We start from the raw sequence: 19,479 nt of genomic DNA, 5'->3' as shown, positions 1-19,479 counted from the left end.
TTATTTCTTACATGCTCACATTGCCCATTGCCAGTTCAGCTGAGTCCAGGTCAGCAATCCAGACTGAACACAAAATAAAAGAAAAATCAAGCTCTAAGTGTACTTACTGTAATAGTAACAATATACCAAGTCAAGTACCACAGCTGTCAAGCAAACACCACAAGGCTATGAGCAACAGAAATCCAAGAGGATCAAGGCAGAATGTCTGAGGCAACTCAGAAAGCTCAAAAGAATAGGGCTGAATATACTAAAGAGGACATATAACCTGTTTGGAAACAGTGAGTGCACATTATACCCTGTCATTTAATCGGGATACAGTTAAAAAGAACAGCAATTAAGTGGTTTGTAATGGAAGGATATGAGGGGGAAGGTTCACTCAGAACTGGGCAGATGACGACTTTCATACCTTGTGTCATTGGTGAACTTGAGATTCAGGCCCAAACTCGTGTTATGGGATTCAGACGCAAATCCTTAACAAGAGCTGAGAGGAAACAACCTATGCCAAAAGTGAGATGGCATTCCCCCCACCCCAGAAGATACCTCTTTCCTTTCTTGCCACAGCACTGAAAGCCCTTTTCTTTGGCCTGAAACCTTGTAAGCAAAGCTGTACTCCTGTGTCTCCCAGACCTTCCCCTGCATCCACAAATGCTTATTTGTTCCATTGGAGGTGGAGACTATGTACTTGCAAACAGAGCTCTTAAATAAATTAGATCTACAAAGGTGCATGCCAAGTTAGCTGACAAATCATGTTGACAAGGTCTTCACATGCTTGAATGAGTTTTCCCAAACATGTAAGATCGTAACTCTGTTTTTGGAGTATAGTAGTTTTCTTTTGATCTTAAGTCTCACCTACTGGTGTTATAAAACATTTATATAACCAGCTTCGCGTATTCCATGACGTAGCCTGTTTTTAAAGAGCCTAAGATCTAGGTTCAAGGAACTGATAATCACAGAACTAGTCAAGGTTTGATCCAGCCCCACATCAAACAAACAAGAAAAAGTGACAGAAAAAGCTCCAAAAGGAAGGAATAAAGTTTTCCATAACATAATAGCTCTGCTTTAGTGCTAAAGAACAATCCTTTCTGGTTCCAGATAGAGAGCAACTCAAGTTTAACGTAGCTATCTTCTCTTGATTTTCTAAAATAAACTTTCACAGAAAAGATTTACAGCATCAGCAACTAATTCAGATATATTGATAAACATCTAATAGAACCCTTTGAGTTGTTCCTACGTTTGATGTAGCAATCTCTGTAGTTTTCACGGATGCAACAGTTAACCACACACCATGAAGAAACAAATATTTTTCATTGCTATTTCCTTGTAACACATGGCTATGTTAGAAATCTGTACACAATAAAAGAGAAGGCAAAAGCCACCACTGCTCAAGATGGAGACACGTGACAAAATGGAAGCTGAGTTCCTCTCCTGCTCTCAGAAAAAAAGACAACCACCACAGAACAAATTTAGACAAAGGTGTGAGGAAAAGAGATATAACAGACCTAGGAACTGCTCAGGTCCACCAAGTTTGATGGCTTTTCAGAAAAGGAGGTACTATAAAGAAGAAATTCTTAGACACCCCTGTTGGGTCAGTGATGTGAAGTAGTTGATCCCAGCTCAAAGCATAGCAGCTCTACAGTTATACAGTAATTCCCTTACACACAGCATCAGCAAATGAAAAAAAAAGCCCCATGTGGTAAATGCAACAAACACCGTAACTGAAGCAAAAAAAAACAACATGAGATCTCCCCAGAGCTTAAAATGGGCCCTTGTGCTACATTTTGCAGACGCAGTAGCAGGACTATGGTATATAAAAGCAACCACAGTGTTTGCTCACAACTCTCAGCTTTCACCTCAGCAAACTGCCAAAACAGGAGAGGTAGTGGAAGACCCAGGATGCCAGTACCCTGCTCTGAGACATACTAGGATGGACTATGAATCTTTGCAAGAGTTTATATCACTTCTTTTTTTTTAAATGAAGACCAGAGCTTCTGGGGCTAGTGCTATGAATGCAGCAATGACCACCCTGACCTACAGCTCCATGTGAAACAATACAACTGCATCAGGGTGGAAAAAGACAGCTGGATGACTTATAAGAAGCCCAATTGCTCAAGATATCAGTACTTTAAGACAGGGAGACTATCCTGACTTCCAGAAGTGGTTCAGTCTCAGCAGCTCCATCAGGTCTTGCCATGTAATACTACAAGTGAGTTCTCCTTGACAGCCTATCAGTTTGAAAAATCTGGTTTACCCTTTAAGGGTATAGTTACACACACTCCAGGCAACGTTCAGGAATACAGTGCAAAATTTCATTGGTGAGGAAGGAAATAAGCTGTTTAATATCAGTGCTATTTCCAGGGCCTGCTCATACTTTGGAGATGCTTAAAGAAAGCCGAGTGACTATCACCAGGTAAAGAATGTTTTATATTGCATAGAGAACATCTAGCAGCACCAGGCATTGTAAAGTTCTGCTGTGGGATGGTGTGCACAGCTTGCTCATGACCACAGTCTGCTCAATTTAATCATTTTATGCTAGGAAAGCTATACCCATTCCAAATCTGACTTAATATGTTTTGTGTCATTGAATCATAACAAAGAATTAATACTTGTTAAAGTACTTCTGCTGCTCTGGGTAATGCTGTATAGTATATCTTACTAACTACAGAAGTACTCTACATACCCATGCTTCACATAGCTCTGCAGTTTGACGCCTGACAATTGCCTGCACACTGGTATATAAAGGGAGCATATAGAAAAACATGGTAGATGTGTTTTAGTAGCACAGTTCTGAGATGGCCACATTATTTATGGCTGGTCATGAGTAACCAATGCAGATCATCTCAAAAATCATATAAATACATTTTCTCCTATAGCTAATATATACACATAAGCTATACAGATATAAAAGGAATGTTCCTTTTACTTATATATTTTTTCCTTATAAACCCCACTGTTTTCAATCAAAACATCCTCCATTTATTTCCTACCATACCTATGACCATGTCCCTTTGCTGGCAACTCCTGAACCCCACGTGGTTAAGAATTAGACCCCCCTCACTGAGCTTCAAAAGAGATCTCCTAGCAATTCCCTGTCTCCAGACTAAAGCACAGTTTCTCAGAAATGCACATAATAGCTGGGAAAATTATGCTCTTCTGTATGTCTCACTTGTTCAGTAATGAGAAAGTTCATTTCCAGTCTTTCATACATTCCTGCGACGTTTGCCACTGCAAAAATGTTTCCCATAATATTTAGCTTTATGAAATAGGCAGGTTCCAAGGTCAAATGAACTCACTGATGCTTGCCCATCAGTCCCAGACTACACCCCTCTCCCTGAGACCTACTCCCTCACTGTTTTAGATGATTCTTGAATCTTGTATGAGATGCCCAACTTCAGGCTGAAACCTGGCAAATACAAAAGATTCCTTGGGTAGGGTGCAGTAAATGCCAAAGTTGCTCTTTGCGGAGGTTGGTTGACTTGCACCGAGTTATTGCTCCCATGCTAAGTAAACAGTGAATGCATTCCAAAATGCTTGTTCAAACTAATGCTCCTTCAATACTACTAATGAATAATAGCTGTGCCGTCCAGAGTGAAATCTGATTTCTTTTGCCTTTCTAGAGGGAAAGGAGAATACCTACAGAAACAATAATAATTATCCAGCTTCTTCAGAGTACACTAAATGTTAAAGGTCCAACTGCATATTGCTAACCAGACTCCATAGAACTGGCATCCATTCCTAGATCAAAACTTGTAAAATTGAGCAAAAATTTAGATGAAAGAATCAGACCTTCCATTAATAGTTGTATCCAATGATGTACTGAAGAGGAAAAGGACAGAAGGATGAAGTGGAACACAGAACAAAGTGAACACTGTATTTGGCATCAAATTCTTTACACCACGTGGTACAAACAAGCTGCTCTGTGCTACCACTAGTCCAGCAACACTTACCACTCTGATCCCAGCTGTGCTTAGTTTCCTCCAGAAATTATTTTAACTCCTTAAATCACACCACCTATATAAAGCACCTTTCAGTGAGCCTGTACTTCATGACCTAAACGATTAGCTGGTGTCAGTCACCCTGCCTCTACCAACTTCAGAGCTGCACTGATCTGCTTTGACAGGAGATCCAGCCAAATCCCTCAGTTGCCAGGCTATTCGGCATGCAAAAGGAATGACATAAGCATACCAGAGTGGATTAGAAACAGGACCACATCCTGTTGTGCTGGGGAAAGTCTACTGCAGCATTAATTATCCTTCAGATAATTACATATATGCTTACTAATTATCTGAATTCTGTGCCAGCAGGCACTCTGTGCAGTAATGAATGAGAGCCGTCATAAAATATAACAAAACAGTTAAGAGATTTCACATCTTAATAACATACCATCTCTAATTTGGCTAGTAGGGTCTAAATATCCCCTGCTCCCCTCCAAGTGACTTTCAGGCATAGTTAGAGATATACTGATCCTCTTTATCAAAGTGCTGGAGACTTGGAAAGAGAAAGCAGTAGAGAGAACTGAACTATCAGGACACCCTATAACTTTATCTACATCTTTAAGTCATTTCATCTGGGCTTTAAATGGTTGGCTTTTATTTGTTTTACTTGGTAAACATTCAGTTAATTGAGTCCTTGAATAAAGCCAAGCAACTTCTACAGCAGTGAGGCAGACTGCTTAAAATTCATATTTCAACTTGCTGTAGCAGAGGCTTCATTTATCCATTGTCTCACACTCAAATACAACCCATTAGCAATAATAACCTGATAGTGAGCCTCACAAACCTTTCCCTGGCAACACTGAGGAGAAAAATAGTATCTTACCCTTCTCTTCCTTTCTTTTGTACATGGAACACTCTGTCCTCCTGCCTGCCCTTCTTTATTGCATGAAGTAGGTTGTCCAGCTGACACAATCATCTGGTTTGCAGAACACCATTCTTTAGCCAGAGAGAAATGGAGCATGAACTATTCAGCTCTCAAGGCAGAGGTTTGAAAAAGTGTTTCCTCTTGTTCACAAATGCTGATTATTGTGCATTTGTATGAACTGCAAACAGGCGTGCCACCATGCTTGGGTTAATATACTAACCCAGGTTTGCAAAATAACAGTAGTTCAAGCACAGTATCTACTTGCCTGCTCAGAATCAAAATGTTTCCTTTGCCTTCAGCAAGACTAAAATTAAGAAAAACAGACTAGCTCTGCAGATGGCAATTACAATATGCTGATGTACTCCAACAAAGTATCTAGCTCCATTAGTGCAATTGAGAAACATGGCCCTGTAGTGATGTGTAGGCTACACATTGGCATTCATTTTGGCAAAGGCAAGAATGAACAGAAGTGTGTTACTCGGTGATCAGAAGGATAGTCAGGGTGTCTGGATTCTTGACTGCCCTGTCCTACAGTTTTCAGAGTAAATAACTCAAATTCTCCACCTGAAACAGAATACCTGGTTTTCAAGAAGCACTGAGAGGTTTTACTTGCTTTTGTTTGCAAATGCTCAGAGAATATCAAGCAGACATTAAGCAAAGAAAAAGGGTGCTAGAGAGGGAGAGGAGTACTGGCAATTCACAGATAGCATCCAAGTTTTTGTCAACAAGTCTTCTGAGTTTACATAAGCTTATTTTATGGTTGGTAGAAGGCACTACAGTTGCTGGCCTGCAGGGTGTTTTCTCTAGCTTACACTGAGTGCTTTTGCACCCCAGAAAAACCTCAAATCTCCATGTAAAAAACAGCTGTCACAACAACATACCAGTTGAGGGCAGTTGGAAGATGTGAATAACCAGGCTCCTCACATCACAGATACTGTTTGACTAAAGATATTTTGACTGAAGCCTAAGATGAACCCACAGGTTCTGAAGGCTGTTGAAAACCAGGAGCTTTTATTAGCACACTGTGATAACTGTTTTACAGCATCATCCCTGGGAATCCATATGCTTTAGAAAGCCTTTGTCTCATATAATCAAGGAACAAGGAGAGATTAAAAATAAAGTGACATGAGGCAATTCAGGCACAACAGTTCCAACACTTTCTCTTGCACATGTTCCCATCAGTAAAACAGTGGAAATATCACTTGACTTACCCTTTAGCTCTGATCCTCTGCTTACCGACAGTTACAAAGTTGGTACCCCACAATCTACTGTTATTGCCTTTTGTTTAGAGAAAGCCAATGGAGAGGAAAACACATCTATTCTCTTTAGAGAGAAAAAAATAATCTTTTATCCTATTCCTTTGGATGCAGCACTGTGCATTTTCTATAAAGGACTGCTAAATCCTGCAAGCTCAAGTCTTACAACTGAGCCCTGGCAAAAATGGCAAAAGGTATGAACAGCAAGTGAACGGAGCACTGACAAACCACCTAGTCCATGTATAGCTCCTTGGAGATAAGCATGTTTGCAAACAGTTTAGTAGTCTGTCAAGATATTAGAGAGGAAATGCCAAATGTTAGTTTCGTTACCTAGGCCTTTTATAACTTGACTTGAAGAAAGGCTTTAGTGTACTTAGAAGCTTTCAAATGCAGAAATATTGTTTTAATTTTTGTCTGGTTTTCCTTTGAGTTTGTCAGCTGCTGAAAGAGACCTAAACCTTCATCTATTTTTATACTTCTAAGATGTACAGGAAAATAAGGTTGAAGTACTGTATTTCACACAAATATGATATCACAAGACAACGCCACTCGATTTAAGTTTCTCTAATTCAATTTCACTGCTACTAAAACACAGCTGCCCAATAAGACCTAGAGTGCTCAATGATTAACTTGGTTTGGTCACAATGGTCTTGTTTTGTTCCTGCATTGTTAGAAGAGATCAAAACTTGAGCACAGTACAGATGTAGGAGAACTAATTCCTTTATTTCTAAACTGCATGCTAGCTCAATTGTAGTGGTCTCAACTAGTCCCCACTTGTGCTTCCTGCCCTCCTGCAACTCTTCCAAAGCAGCTGCAGTCCTCTCACCAGAGCAGAAAGGACCCACAATAATGCTGCTTTACATATTAAGGCCAAGTTAAATTTATTCCTGCTAAACTGACTTTTCTTCACATACCAGTGGCTATTCACTGCTGTGTTACTAGCATCCAGAATGCACCTGCAAACTGCTTCTTGACATCCCATGCATCCACATTTGGATTTGCCTTTGCAGCCCCAGGAGCACAGCCAGCTACAGCCCTATGAGAGGAATGACTTCAGAGGCAGGATGCTAGAGTTCATGAGTGACTGCCCTTCTCTGCAAGAGAACAACTCGGGGGACATCCTGTCTCATCACATCCCTAAAGGAAGGTTTTTTTTTTTTTATGAACAGCCAGAGTTCCAGGAACTGCAGCACCTCCTGTGGTCTGGCACATACAGGCAATTCAGTGACTGGGGCACCATGACTGCCAGAGTTGGATCCTTCCAGCCAACATTGGACATTTCCTAATCAGCACTTTCTTAAGCTACACTCCTCTGAGTAGTGCCATTAGTGCTTTATTAAGGCCAAGGAGTTCTAGAGCCTACGTGGGCTAGGCTCCTATTTCTTGCAATGCTTTTAAGCCTTCAACTGAAAGCCCAGCAGAGTCAGAAACTGTCTGGTGACTGTGGTGGGCTTCAGAACCTGTCCTTGCTTTACTGGTAGGAGCAGTCACCCTGCAGCCATTGGAAGTGAGCCAATACTGAGTAACACTCAAGTACAGGGGAAATATACATCTAAAACTGCCAAGCTGAATTTTTATCTGCAGTCTCAAATCAATTTAAAAATAGCACCTCTGAAGAAAAGTATTTTTTCAGACCTTAGTGGAAAAAATGAAATACATTCTTAATTTATGATCGGGAAAATATATCAACAAATCCTACCTGTAACTGAGCCCATGGTACCAACTCTATGCTTGAATTTACTATAGGGTATACTTTACATCTTAAAGGGCCCCATAAGAGCTATGCTATTCTCAAAAACAGCTCGAGTAGTAAGTTCATAGTTTCATCACAGAGGTACCTCCCAGCAACCTTTCAGCAGTAACACTAGGTCTCTGACTTCAGACAGAGAGAAGTATTTGCAATATTTACCAATAAACATTATTTCTATCAATGACTATTTGCAACTCTACTGATATCAAAATAAATTTCAGTTGTTTAATCACTTCTTCATGATGAGAAAAGTCATGGTGCCCAACAGTTCCTGCTGCCATTTGGCATCAAGTCAGGCAGTTCTGTGCAGGACTGCAGAGCTCTCATTTCCTGATGAGGGCTTACAGTATGCTCCTTTGTTTAGCCAGGACCTCACACTGTTCATAGGCATGAACTCATGCTGACCCTCAGTAGCAGGGAGAAGGAGTACCTTTCCCTAGGGTCTCAGGTCAGAATCAAGAAGAGAGACCCATTATGCTAGGAGTCTACAACCCATTCAGTATGCAGGTGGGCCCCTAGAAGTCTCACACATACTTTAACAACACTCTGTTTACACAACACTGCAGGATCTTTTAAAACTCTGCTTTCCAGTTTTACAACACTGGCCATCATTCAGGTCTGTATGCCCTTTCTGTATCCAAAGTTTGTTTAGCAGAGCCTTTGGAGGATTCACAAGGGCCCAGGGCAGGTTTCACACCCCACTCAGAGTAAGGTACTGTGCTGCAGCCAACGTCCCTGCTTCTGGGAGACCACAACACTAACGTCTTGCAAAAACACCACCTTTAGCAGCATTGGAGCTTTCCTGAGCCCATTTACCTTCAGTTGCTTCCCATAATATGGGTCCTTCCCAAGCCAAGAGGACGTTAGCCTGCGAGAGGGCCCACAGGCTGTAAGTTTCTTTAGCTCACGTTCTCCAAACAGCCTTACCCTGCCAGCAGAGAAGGTAAGGAGTCCACACAGATTGCCACAGACGGCCAATACCTACACATTCTCAACCCCTGACTGCTGCCATGGTTTTTTTGTTTGTTTTTGGCACTAAACGTTTTCAGGAGTCATGCTAGACCTCCTAAGCACTGCAATATAATGAAATCATTTTTTAAATGACTTCTTAACTAAACCAGAATGATCTGACATGTAAGCATGGTAGAGTTACTGAGCACTGGCAATAATACGGTGGATACAAAGAGGTGGTTTTCTTTGAGTGAGAAGCCAGTTTTGATGGAGAATAGTCTCTGTTATGGCATACTAACTAGTCTGGAAGTGTACTATACACAAGAACACTCCCAGCACAACTTCAGATTTAAGGCCTCCGGTAAAGAAGCCCCGATACAGAAAAGGAGCAGAAGAGATCAAACTACTGCCTGGGCCTTTACAACAGGAGAATTCATTATATTGAAGGCCCCCTAGGGAAGCAAGCTGAAAGTACAGAGAACAAAACCACCATGGTTCCAGGCAGTCCTGGGGTAAATTCCTGCCTGAAATTAAGTCTGGTGAATGTTTTATACCTGAATACATAAAAGCAGAGCAACCAGGGGCAAAAAGGACTTAATGCTATTAACCAGATCATCACTTCCCACATATAGCTATGGCCAGTCTCCAACATTTGGAAAGAAAGCAACTAAAATCCTTCAATGTTAGCTTATATATCAAGGGGCAAACAAATTCATTCCCACTTCCAAATCTTGCAAACAATTAAAGATTCCTAAACTACCTGGGGCACAACATGAACATGGTGACAGAGGGAAGACTGAATGCTGATTAATTTTGCTACCTTACCCATTGCAACAAGTGCACACAGTTTGTCATCATAGGCAGAGAAACTCAAGGGAAGCCAGCATCATGCTACCCTCTGCAAACCACCATCTCGGAGGCCTTGGCATCTTGCAAGGGCCAGCATGCTCCTTTCCGATAGCCACCCTACATTGCAATCCCAGGTTAATTGGATCTGAGTGCCTAGAAAGTAGGATTCACAAATACTTATTTCTTTACATATAGTAAAAGGTATTTTGGTAGTGTGAGATTTACACTTCGCTATCAAGACTACTTACAATATAAGGATTACTCTCTGCTTCTTCGCAAGGCTCTGTGGCTAAAGAACAATGGAAAAGTTGAGAGGCAGGCCCATTTCTGAGCACATTTCACATCTCAATTGTTAGCATTTTATTAGTAAACAAAATATCAGTCTTAAGACATTAAGTAAAAACTCAGATAAAAGCTCTGCCAAAGATTTTATCTTCCTTCTTCTGCTGACCAAAGGCATGATCTTAGCAGAAGCCTTAGTAGGAAACCTGTTTGATTTTATCTGAAAGTCAGTATGAGCTACTCCATTTGCTTCTAGAGAGAAAAAAAACCTGTAACATAATGATAACATTACTGTAAGATGTCTGTTCTTTGTTGGTTTCATCAGCTTCAGAGATTGCTGGGTTCAAAGCTGCAAACAAATACAGCCAGTTCTCACTGATACTCTTCTTGATCTCAAATTATTGCCTTCTTCCCTATCTACATCCTTCTCTCTACCTATTCTATTAACTAAACTTGCTAACTGACAAGTTCAGTGCATAGTAAGGCACTAATACACACCTACTGAAAAAGATATAAGGTACAAAACCACAAGCGAAGAACAGAGTGTGATAAAAACCACTGTTGTAAACAGACACGTACCACAGGACAGCAGCTCAGGGACAGCGAAGCACCAATGAACACCGCTTACCTGGCTGCTTAAAGTTCATGAAGCAATTGGTATGTAATTATAGAAGTGAGGATGATAAAAAGTCAGTCAAGCAATAAAAAGTTTGCAATTAGCTTTCACAAATATATTATTCCATAAGTACTCACACTTTAAAGTATACATTAATATGTGGTAACTTTTTTTTTTTAAAAAGTCTTTGTCCATTCTTTGACTTTTATAATCCTAGCTAGATCTTCCCAAATATAAGCATGGGGAAGTTGCTAAAAAGTATACTAGACCTACAGGGATGAAACCGTAGCCCACTTTTCTCCACACAACTCTCTCATTTTCATACCCTGATAAAGAACTCATTATAGAGTTAGTGAATACAGAATGCCAACCCCAACCAAATGCCTGTACCAAAAGGAGAAACTAGGAGCCATTACCTAGACCCATGAGATTAACTACACTACTACAGCTCTAACAGAGTGGAAAATGGCTGCTTTATAGTCTGTGAGCATCCCAATTAGGTGGGTGGAAGTACTTAATAAGGCAGGTGTCTCACATTTTTATTAGTGTGTGAGTCTGTTGCTTCATTAAAGCCTACTGCTGTATTTCTTCTGCATGTGGGAACAACTATTATCACTTCCAAAAGTTAGTAATACGAGAAAATAGAGCAATAACTCAAAGAGAGTTTGAGTTTCTATTTAGTTTTACATAGGCCTCAACTTCTCAAAGGAAGCAAGTTGTGAGGAAAGTTTGAAATAAGTTTTTGTTTATTCTAGAAATAACTCTAAGAAGATGAAATAACTCTTAAATGTCAAAGCATGTTACAAAGAGCTTGCTTTTCACCTCATTACTGTGGAAGGACAAATAATACTGACTTGTGTTTACTCCAGAGGCAAAGCAGGTTGGCTGACAGGGAGGAGCTGCCAGCAGTAACTCAAGCCCTGGGGTAAGTCCTCCATGGAGGAGGTGGGATGTCCCCCCCTTCCTGGAGGCTGCCCTTGGGCAGGGGTCTGAGGTGCTTTAAGCACAGCAGACCCTGCTCTAGAGACAGTGCTGGACTCTGAACTTGTTTTTTTCTTGACTGAAAAAAAAAATCACATAGCAGTCTCAAGGTGGGAGAGTATTGTGACTAGCAGTGAGTACCAGAACACATGTATCACACAACTAAATATAATTTGTGTTGTTTCTTTCTTTTTTTTTTTTTTTTGTCAGTGTCCTTCCACCTATGCCAGGAACTATGTTCAGATGCTGCAGGAAAATATACTTCTTCTACACCTGCACTACTGATTGGCATGGCCTAACACTGAGCACCGATCAGTTCTGAAATGTTTACAGGGAAACTTCACCGATTTTCTTAAAGAAAAAAAAAAAAAAAAAAAAACAAAGATATGTGCAGGGATTGATCTCAAACTGTCTGTGCTCTTGGTAACATATATCCAGCTCTAGCAATTTTTTTATACATCAGATGATACAACTACATTGCATGATCAATGAATACCTTTGCAGGGGGTTTCCAAACACAACGTGAACCATTACAGAGGTGTGGAAATCCCCTACAGAGGAATTGACTATGCAGTGAATGGCGAGTTCTGCTTCAAGTGAAGCTGCCATAGATTTACCTGGGTGAGAAGAACGGGTGGCAGGAGGAGTAGAATTGAAGCCCTGGGATCGTAGGGATGGGATTCTCCTGGCAGAACACAGGGAAAAAAATGCTGCCCTTAGAAAATGTCTCCTTAGAGCTGCCTTTCCCTGATTTATTTCCAGCCTCACTTTCTGAGGGAGCAGATGGATGGAGGGGTGCCCGTGTGCCTCACTGTCCCGGGGGATCCCTCTAGCAGCACTGGAAGCGTCGTATTATGGAAACAGCATGCAGGAAAAGCCCTTTGCTCGTGTCCTGCCTTGGGTTGTTCAGCTCACTGTTGACATGCTTGAGAAAGGCCACACCAGTAAGCAGAAGAAAGTCTTTTCACAATTCTTTTAGAAATCTGACATTTTAGGAGTGCTCTCTTAGTCCTACACGAGCTCTGCGTATGAGGTACGGGCCGCTATGAAGCAGCAGCAGGTTTCACGTATGCATCCCCTCACTCCTGGGGCTGTGCAGGCAGATCTCGGCGCAGCACACACACTCGGGCTGGACAGCCGCGACCCGTCCGAAGGCCAGGGGCTGCCTGCGTGGCCCCGCAACCCCCTGCCTCCCCTCAGCAGCGGGCCGCCGGGCGAACCGCGGCGGTCGGCCCCGGGCGCTCCGCCCGCGGGGAGGCTGTGCCCGGCCGCCGCAGCCAAGATGGCGGCCGCGCGCAGCCCGCCCCCCGGCGGCGGCTCGGGGCGTGTGCCGGAATGCGGGCGGGGCGGGCGATGTGGCGAGGCCCGGCCCCCTCCGCCGCCCGGCGTTGCCCGGCCGCCCCCCGCCGTGGCCCGGGTAGGCTGCGGGGAGAGGCCGCGGTGGTGCGGGGTGAGCCGGGAGAGGTCGGGGGCGCGGTAGGTGGCGGCGAGGGGCGGCGGGGCTGACCCGGGAGGCGGTGGCAAAGCGCGGCGCTGGGCTTCTCCCGCGGGGAACGGGAAAGGCCGCGGCCGGCGGCGGTGTTCGGGCAGCCGCCGTCTCGGCTTGCCGGGCTCCGGGGCCGGCTGTGGAGCCCGGGGCTGTGGCTGTCGGGCCGGGGCCGTGGCGTGCCCCGTGGCGGGCGGGCGATCCGCGGTGCCGCCACCTTGCCTCCCCTCAGCCCCCCTCAGCTCGCTCCTTCCGAAAAGGAGAAGGTGGGCAAGCGGGCTGCCCCCTGTCTGGGGTAGTGCCGGACACGAAAGCAACGCGACCGGCCTCCGTGTAATTCCCGAGGTCGTCTGTGGGCTTTAAAGTCCGGATTTATGTTTTTTTTTTTTTTTTTTTTTCCTCCCCTTCCTCGCCCAAAGGCCTGAAGGCTATGTTTTCACTTCCAGAGATTACGCCCGAAGTGCCACTGGCGAAGAACGGACATGCTTGACTGTCGTCTTCAGTCGCTTGTGTTGTGCTACGTTGTTTACCCAAAAAGGAGAGGCTGAGACCCTGTTATTTTAATCCTTGACTTCTTCTTGGGTTATGATATAACTAATAATAAACCAAAAACTGCGGAAAGAACACTTGAGAACGGAGCATGGTAGGATCTTGAACAGAAGTCACTGGTGTCAGGCAAAAGAGGAAGGGAAGGAATGGCATCCCGAGAGAGGCTGTATGAGCTTTGGATGCTTTACTGTAATAAGGTAAGTGTTTGGGGGAGTAGTGGGGGGATGTTTATGTGTCTTCTTCCTCTTTTATTTGTAAATCAGGTATTTTAAATGTTTTTGTAACATCTTTTAGCACAATTCCTTTGCTTAGAAGTTGCGTAGACTTGCATGGCTTCTCTAAGGGTATAACTGAACTTCTTACACTATTTACAACTTCAGCTCTTGACTTACACTTCAGGTTGGGCTTTTTTTTGTGATGAGGTATGAATTGTGCGGGGTTATGTCTCAGCTTAAGCACTTATTTTAGCTATACCTTTTAGCTATGTGAATGCATACGTATGCATTTTTTTCATATAGCCGTAGCATTAAAATAAATTGTATTCACTTAATCCACTGCTGTCTGGTATTTAGTTTTAACCTTAGGGTTTTCTGTGTAGCTCCAGTTTTATTTAAACTATATTAGCCAAAGCCTTCTCAAAAAGCAGATTTAAGTTACTTCTGAGTATTCGTTTGCTGGTTATCAACATGACATCAAAGTACTCTATTAATAGTAATGAACTTCCTTCACCTAATAGGAAAATTATGAAAATACTGTCTTGTCTCTATTTGTACTTCATAGTGTAAAGCAATTCGTATGTTTAAAGCAGAGGTCTGAATTGCCACCAGAAGCGCTGAGTATGTACACAAATTAGATTCCAGGTTATCTAAATAGATATTCATAAAATAAGAAATATTAAAAAAAAACTGTAAAGAAACTGGCCTACTGTGTACAAACTTTGTGGCTGTGGCAAGGAAAGCTTTTGGTGGCCTTATTCACTGGTTTCCTTTTGCCTTGTCTCTTTGCAGCCTCACATTTTGTATGCATCACAGTCTCTTTAACTTTTCAAACCAGTAAGGCATTAAGGGTAAACATTCTCTTGTTCTGTTTCCGGGTTCATTTGTGGAGAACATCCACCTCAAGAACACAGAACGTGAGATTTTAAGTACAGACTGTCTTAATACAAGCACACAAAGTGGTGGATGAGCGTTGCACAAGGCAGTCTTAATTGTAGCTTTTCTTAATTTGTGTGAGTTTGTAACCCTAATGCTCTATTTGTAGTTAAAAATAAAACTAGTGCAAACATAACAGCACAGTGTGACATCTTACTGATAGCCACGTGGGTTATCTTTTGGGTTGAAATGTATTTGTGTAGACCTTTGCCATTTAAACTGATGTAGTAATGTTGATGGCAGCAGGAAATAGACTAGTACTGAAGGAGAAGCATGTTTTGCCAGTGAGTTCATCCATGTGAGAAGAACAAAGACTCTTGGAACAGGCTCCAAGAATCCAGGCTTTCCTCAGCTCCAAGAATCCTCAAGCTCCAAGAATCCAGGCTTTCCTCAGCTTTGGGAGAGACAGGACTGGGGAGATGAGCCAAACTCGGGTTTCTGTGCTTAGACATTCTTTGTCTCTTTCCTCCCTAGTTCTTTGTAAATTTCTTTTCTCTCTTACACCTTTTCCCCCTTTGCTTGAACCTTTCATTCGAATTGTAACTAGTAGAGCTTTCTTTATGCAACCTTCTTGCTGGCATACAGACAAAGTGGAAATGGAAGGTGTACAGTGTGTGCTTTAGATCATTCAGAGGATGCTCAGTTTCTTAATAGGAATGATGAATGTGTCCTCTGGTCTGCACTAACATGGTGGGAATAGACATATTTAGACCCTAACAGGAAAAAAAAACAACAACAAAAAAACTTTTGATGTACTCAGCCTTTGTGAGCTGTCAGAGACTTCACTTTTTGGATTTTGTTTGATTTTTTTTTTTTTCTTTCTAGAATTATATGCTATGGGCACAATTACATGGACTCATATATTGATAAGGAGTTTTTCTCAAGTAGAAATATTTATGCTATAAAAAAACAGTTTGAAATTTTCAGGCAACTAGAGTGAGTCCAAAAACAGAGTCCTCACTTCTTCCAAAAAAGCTGAACACACAACTTTTTGTTTTTCTTCTATTTATTTATTTATTTATTTCTCTCTCTCTCTACCTCATTCAGGTTAAAATGATTTCTCTTTCTGTTTGAGGCCGGCATCCAGAAAAAAATACTCCATCTTGGGTTGAGTTTTGTGGAGTTAAGAGCAACTGAAGCAGTTTAGGTGTTAGGGTGTAAAGTGTTGTGAAGCTGTAATGTAAACTAGATTATTCGGTCAGTCATATATCAAGACCATCTAGATTGTGCTGTAACTTGGCTTTCCTTAGAGCATCTAGAACAACGGGAAGATGTAGTAGTAATCACCACTAACATGATAAAGTGTAGCACCATATCCTGTAGGTGACTTTGTTGTGGCTGACAGCATTCTGGAAAGGCAAGATGTCTCCAAACTACAGAAACAACTGAGTAAATGATCTCAAGTTTACATACCTTGAGTGTACAGCTTTGGGGTTTGCAGCCTTGTTAGCGAAAGAAACAGTGAAAGCCTTGTTTTTTTCTGTGATGCCCGACATTGGTGATAATAACTAGCCATGTTTAGTTTGTCTTTTTCGGGTGATCAGGCTCTTAGTACGTTAAATACAGCACTGTGTGCTACAGCAACAAAACTTCTAAACTTCTTACGGTTTTAAAGTGATGGATGATAGTGTTAGTATCTTACCATTAATCCTGGTAACAATTCTTTTTCTGTGATCACTTTAGGTCCCAGTGCAGCCACAAGCATAAGTTGCAACACTTACTTTTGTGCAAAGTAACATTAGGAGGGGATCTCTGTATTTTCATTGACCTTTGTGCACTATCAGCAATTGGAGACTTGGGCAGACATCAGCATGTAGCCAGCATATCTACAGAAGCAGTCTTTGAATGATATTGTGTGTGACGTATTGTTTTCTTATTTCTCTTAAAGTTGTGTTTTGATGGCTGCAAAAGTTTGTTTTTAGTTGGTGTTCTGTTGTTTTTCATCTGGCAGTTTCTAATGTAAGTTTTGTTGGTGGTGCTTTTTTCCCCTCTGTGATTCTGTTCCTTTAAAAGCTGTGCTCTGTAGGCCAGTAGCTACAAAGCTGCAGATTTGTCTGCTGTTTAGATGCCCGATGAAAGTCATAGTCACACGTGACTGACAGTGCTTTTGGTGTTGCCTGGAAGCAGTTTAGAAGCTCATTAAATTTAGTGAAGTTTAGTTTAGAGTCACTGGGACTTAAATATCACAGCGCTGTATTGTTAATTGTTTGAGCTGTTTCTGCCTCGAGTTGTTCTTTTTCTTTTGTTTTTCTTTTCTTTTTTCTTTTTTAAATGCTGTCAAATTTTCTGCAAAGAAAACGTTGTTAAAGATGCATACTGCTGTCATGATTGTTTTTGGTGGTTTTGAGTTTAAAACGGATTTTTTTTTCTAATACTTGATTCTCCGTTAATATACAATGCTGTTATTCACTTGAATATTGGTATGGTTGCAAGCTGCTGTCTTTCATCTGAATGGAGGAATGCATGTTTTCTAAGGTAATTGAGATAAATGTAGAATAGATAACAAGTCTTTTCTATAGAGTTCACTAGCAAAAATTCTCCAGCAGGCTCAGTAGACAAAGGTAGTACCAAACATTAGCTTATCGATCATCAGTTTGAAGCCTTAAATATCATCTACACAGGAACATGAAACGCTTACTGAAGTGAATATGCAGCAGATACCTGAAAATGCTTCAGTAATGTAAGTTTGTAGCGGGAGATCAGCTCTACTAGATGAACTGAGGTAGTCTGGGGAAAGCGCATGCTTTCATCGAAGTGTTTCTGTGACCTTTTCATGTTCATGTGACTGAAGTAATCTCTTCCATTAGATCTGCTCTACCAGTCTTGCCTTGTATTCTTAGACCAGCATAGCTGTAACAATATTACTGTTGTAATCTTAGTTGATTAACCTTTTCTTAGATGTTAATTATGTACCAGGATGCAAAATTAATTCATGTCTTGTTATCCTCTGAAGTGACTTTGACTGCAGATTCAAATTAAAGATTCAACCTGCATTGTATCTGTGAGAATTGAACCATGCACATTTCATCCTCTCCAGTTTTTCTGAAAGGTATTTCAGATTATTTGGCATAAAGTGTGTTAGGATTTTTGTTACTTTTAATTTTATGCAGGAAGTGATCAGATACTCTCCTCTGTGGAAAGAAATTTTTTCTCTTCTAACAAAGTGAGATCCCCAGTTGCTTTCAGGAAGGGTTTTAAGGGCATAAATGCAGGCACTTATCTTCTGTATGCACCTTAGAAAATCTTCCATTTGTATTGTGTTACTTATAAAGTTGGTCTTTCCTAGTATCTTACGTATTTGAAATAGATACAGAAAACGTGGCATACAGAGTATTAGTGAAGTGAACGTGGCTAAGTACTGTGTGTGTACATATTACAGGATTTCGACTAGATCAAAATTGATTGATTTTTATCCTGGGTGGAAACTCGGGGTAGAGGAGTGGGACAGGACACAGACAATAAATGTTTTTGGGGAAAATATCTTCTAGGGAGAAAGGATTTTTGCTTTTCTAGAAGCTGAAGATTTTCAGTAATCTATTTAGTTTCTTGAATAATATGAACAATGGCTGGTAAGTGATGCTGAAACAAAGAGCTGCAGCTTAAATTAAAGCAAAATGTAATAATAATGGTTAGATCTGCTAACCCTCTACCATATCCTTTCCTTGAAATTATATATTTAAAGAATAAATAAAAAAGTAATATATGGCACAACTTTATACTCCTTACTTTACCTGAATGCCACCAAAAAAAAAAAAAACCTGAATGCTTTGCCAAGGCAAAGGGAAATTTAAATATGAAGTATTTGGCTCTTCAAGAGCATTTCACAGGGCATGTGAGTAGTACAGTTAAAGCAATGTGAAAGTCTTTTTCCTAAAAGCTTAATGATCAACTTTCAGCAGAATATGCTGAAAGTTGCCTATAAAACAGGGTTGGCAGTTCAAAAACATCTAAGAAGAGCTGATGCTTTCAAGTAGTATCTATAAAAAAAAAAAAAAAGGTTGAAGCAGACATTGAGTGCTGCTCTTAACTGAGGGGCCGGGACAACCTGATGAATTGTAAATCCAGAATGTAATTTAAAATCATTTCAGGATTAGGCTTGTAGTGTATAAAGGACACTTTGCTGCTGGGTCAAGACTCATGCCAAAGTTTTTGAATGTAATGGAAGCCCTGTAAAAGGCTCTTAAAACAGGGTTGGCTCCTTTAAAAAGGAATCTGCTTTGTTAGACAGCTAGTGAAAAGCATGCCAGATAGTGTATCATCAGAATTAGCTATCCAAAGGATGGGGGTGCTGTGTTAGCTGAGTCCTGTCAAGAAGACTTTCTCCCCTTTAAGAATTTTAATTGTGCCAGGCAGGGTTTCACACAGTAATTGGTTCTGGGCTTTTTCTTACGCCTTCGTCTTCAGTAAAGCCATGCTTTCATTTCAGCACTTCCTTATCTGATAGGTGATACAATAGCTTGAAGGGAAAGCTGTGAGTCTGTTTGTCAGCCAGTTTCTAGCCTATGCTTCCCCTTTCAAAGAAGGAGTATTCGATCTTAGCATCCTTAGTAGGTAGGGATTCTGTGTATTAAGAGTTATAAAGCTAATTACAAAGTCGTGGTCTTTACTAACACAGACAGCTGAGACAATCACCTCCCTTGCAGTGTTCAGAAGAGCTGACTTGTGGATAGGCCATCTTCTTAAGAAATGTACTTTCTTATGTTGCATTGTATTGCTGTGTTTGCCTTTTTTTTTAATCAGATCTGATTTTA

At 41.3% G+C, this 19,479-nt stretch overlaps 2 protein-coding genes across 11 annotated transcripts in view; one reads left to right on the top strand and one right to left on the bottom strand.

Annotated features, from left to right (window-relative positions):
• The window catches only part of LOC106030058 (shugoshin 2-like), a 37,292-nt gene extending 24,505 nt beyond the window's left edge, over window positions 1-12,787 (bottom strand). The window contains exon 1 of the mRNA XM_066999119.1: window positions 12,160-12,787. The gene's annotated coding sequence lies outside the window, so the exon portion shown is untranslated. The remainder of the gene's footprint in view (window positions 1-12,159) is intronic.
• Window positions 12,788-12,830: 43 nt separating this feature from the next.
• Window positions 12,831-19,479, top strand: part of NBEAL1 (neurobeachin like 1) — an 86,132-nt gene continuing 79,483 nt past the window's right edge. For 5 of the 10 annotated variants that reach the window (XR_007162497.2, XM_048061594.2, XM_048061593.2 and 2 more), the window contains exons 1-2: window positions 12,862-13,018; window positions 13,475-13,774. Coding sequence is in view for 9 of the 10 variants with exons in the window: in XM_048061594.2 (XP_047917551.1) it covers window positions 13,724-13,774 (51 nt within the window). In the remaining variant the exon portion in view is untranslated. Of the gene's footprint in view, window positions 13,019-13,271; window positions 13,295-13,447; window positions 13,775-19,479 lie in introns of those variants that run through there. The other 5 variants (XM_048061590.2, XM_048061587.2, XM_048061588.2 and 2 more) reach the window with 5 other exon arrangements.

This window comes from Anser cygnoides, chromosome 6 (genome assembly GCF_040182565.1).
Source record: "Anser cygnoides isolate HZ-2024a breed goose chromosome 6, Taihu_goose_T2T_genome, whole genome shotgun sequence".
Taxonomy (NCBI): domain Eukaryota; kingdom Metazoa; phylum Chordata; class Aves; order Anseriformes; family Anatidae; genus Anser; species Anser cygnoides.
This window is presented reverse-complemented; position numbering and strand designations above follow the sequence as displayed.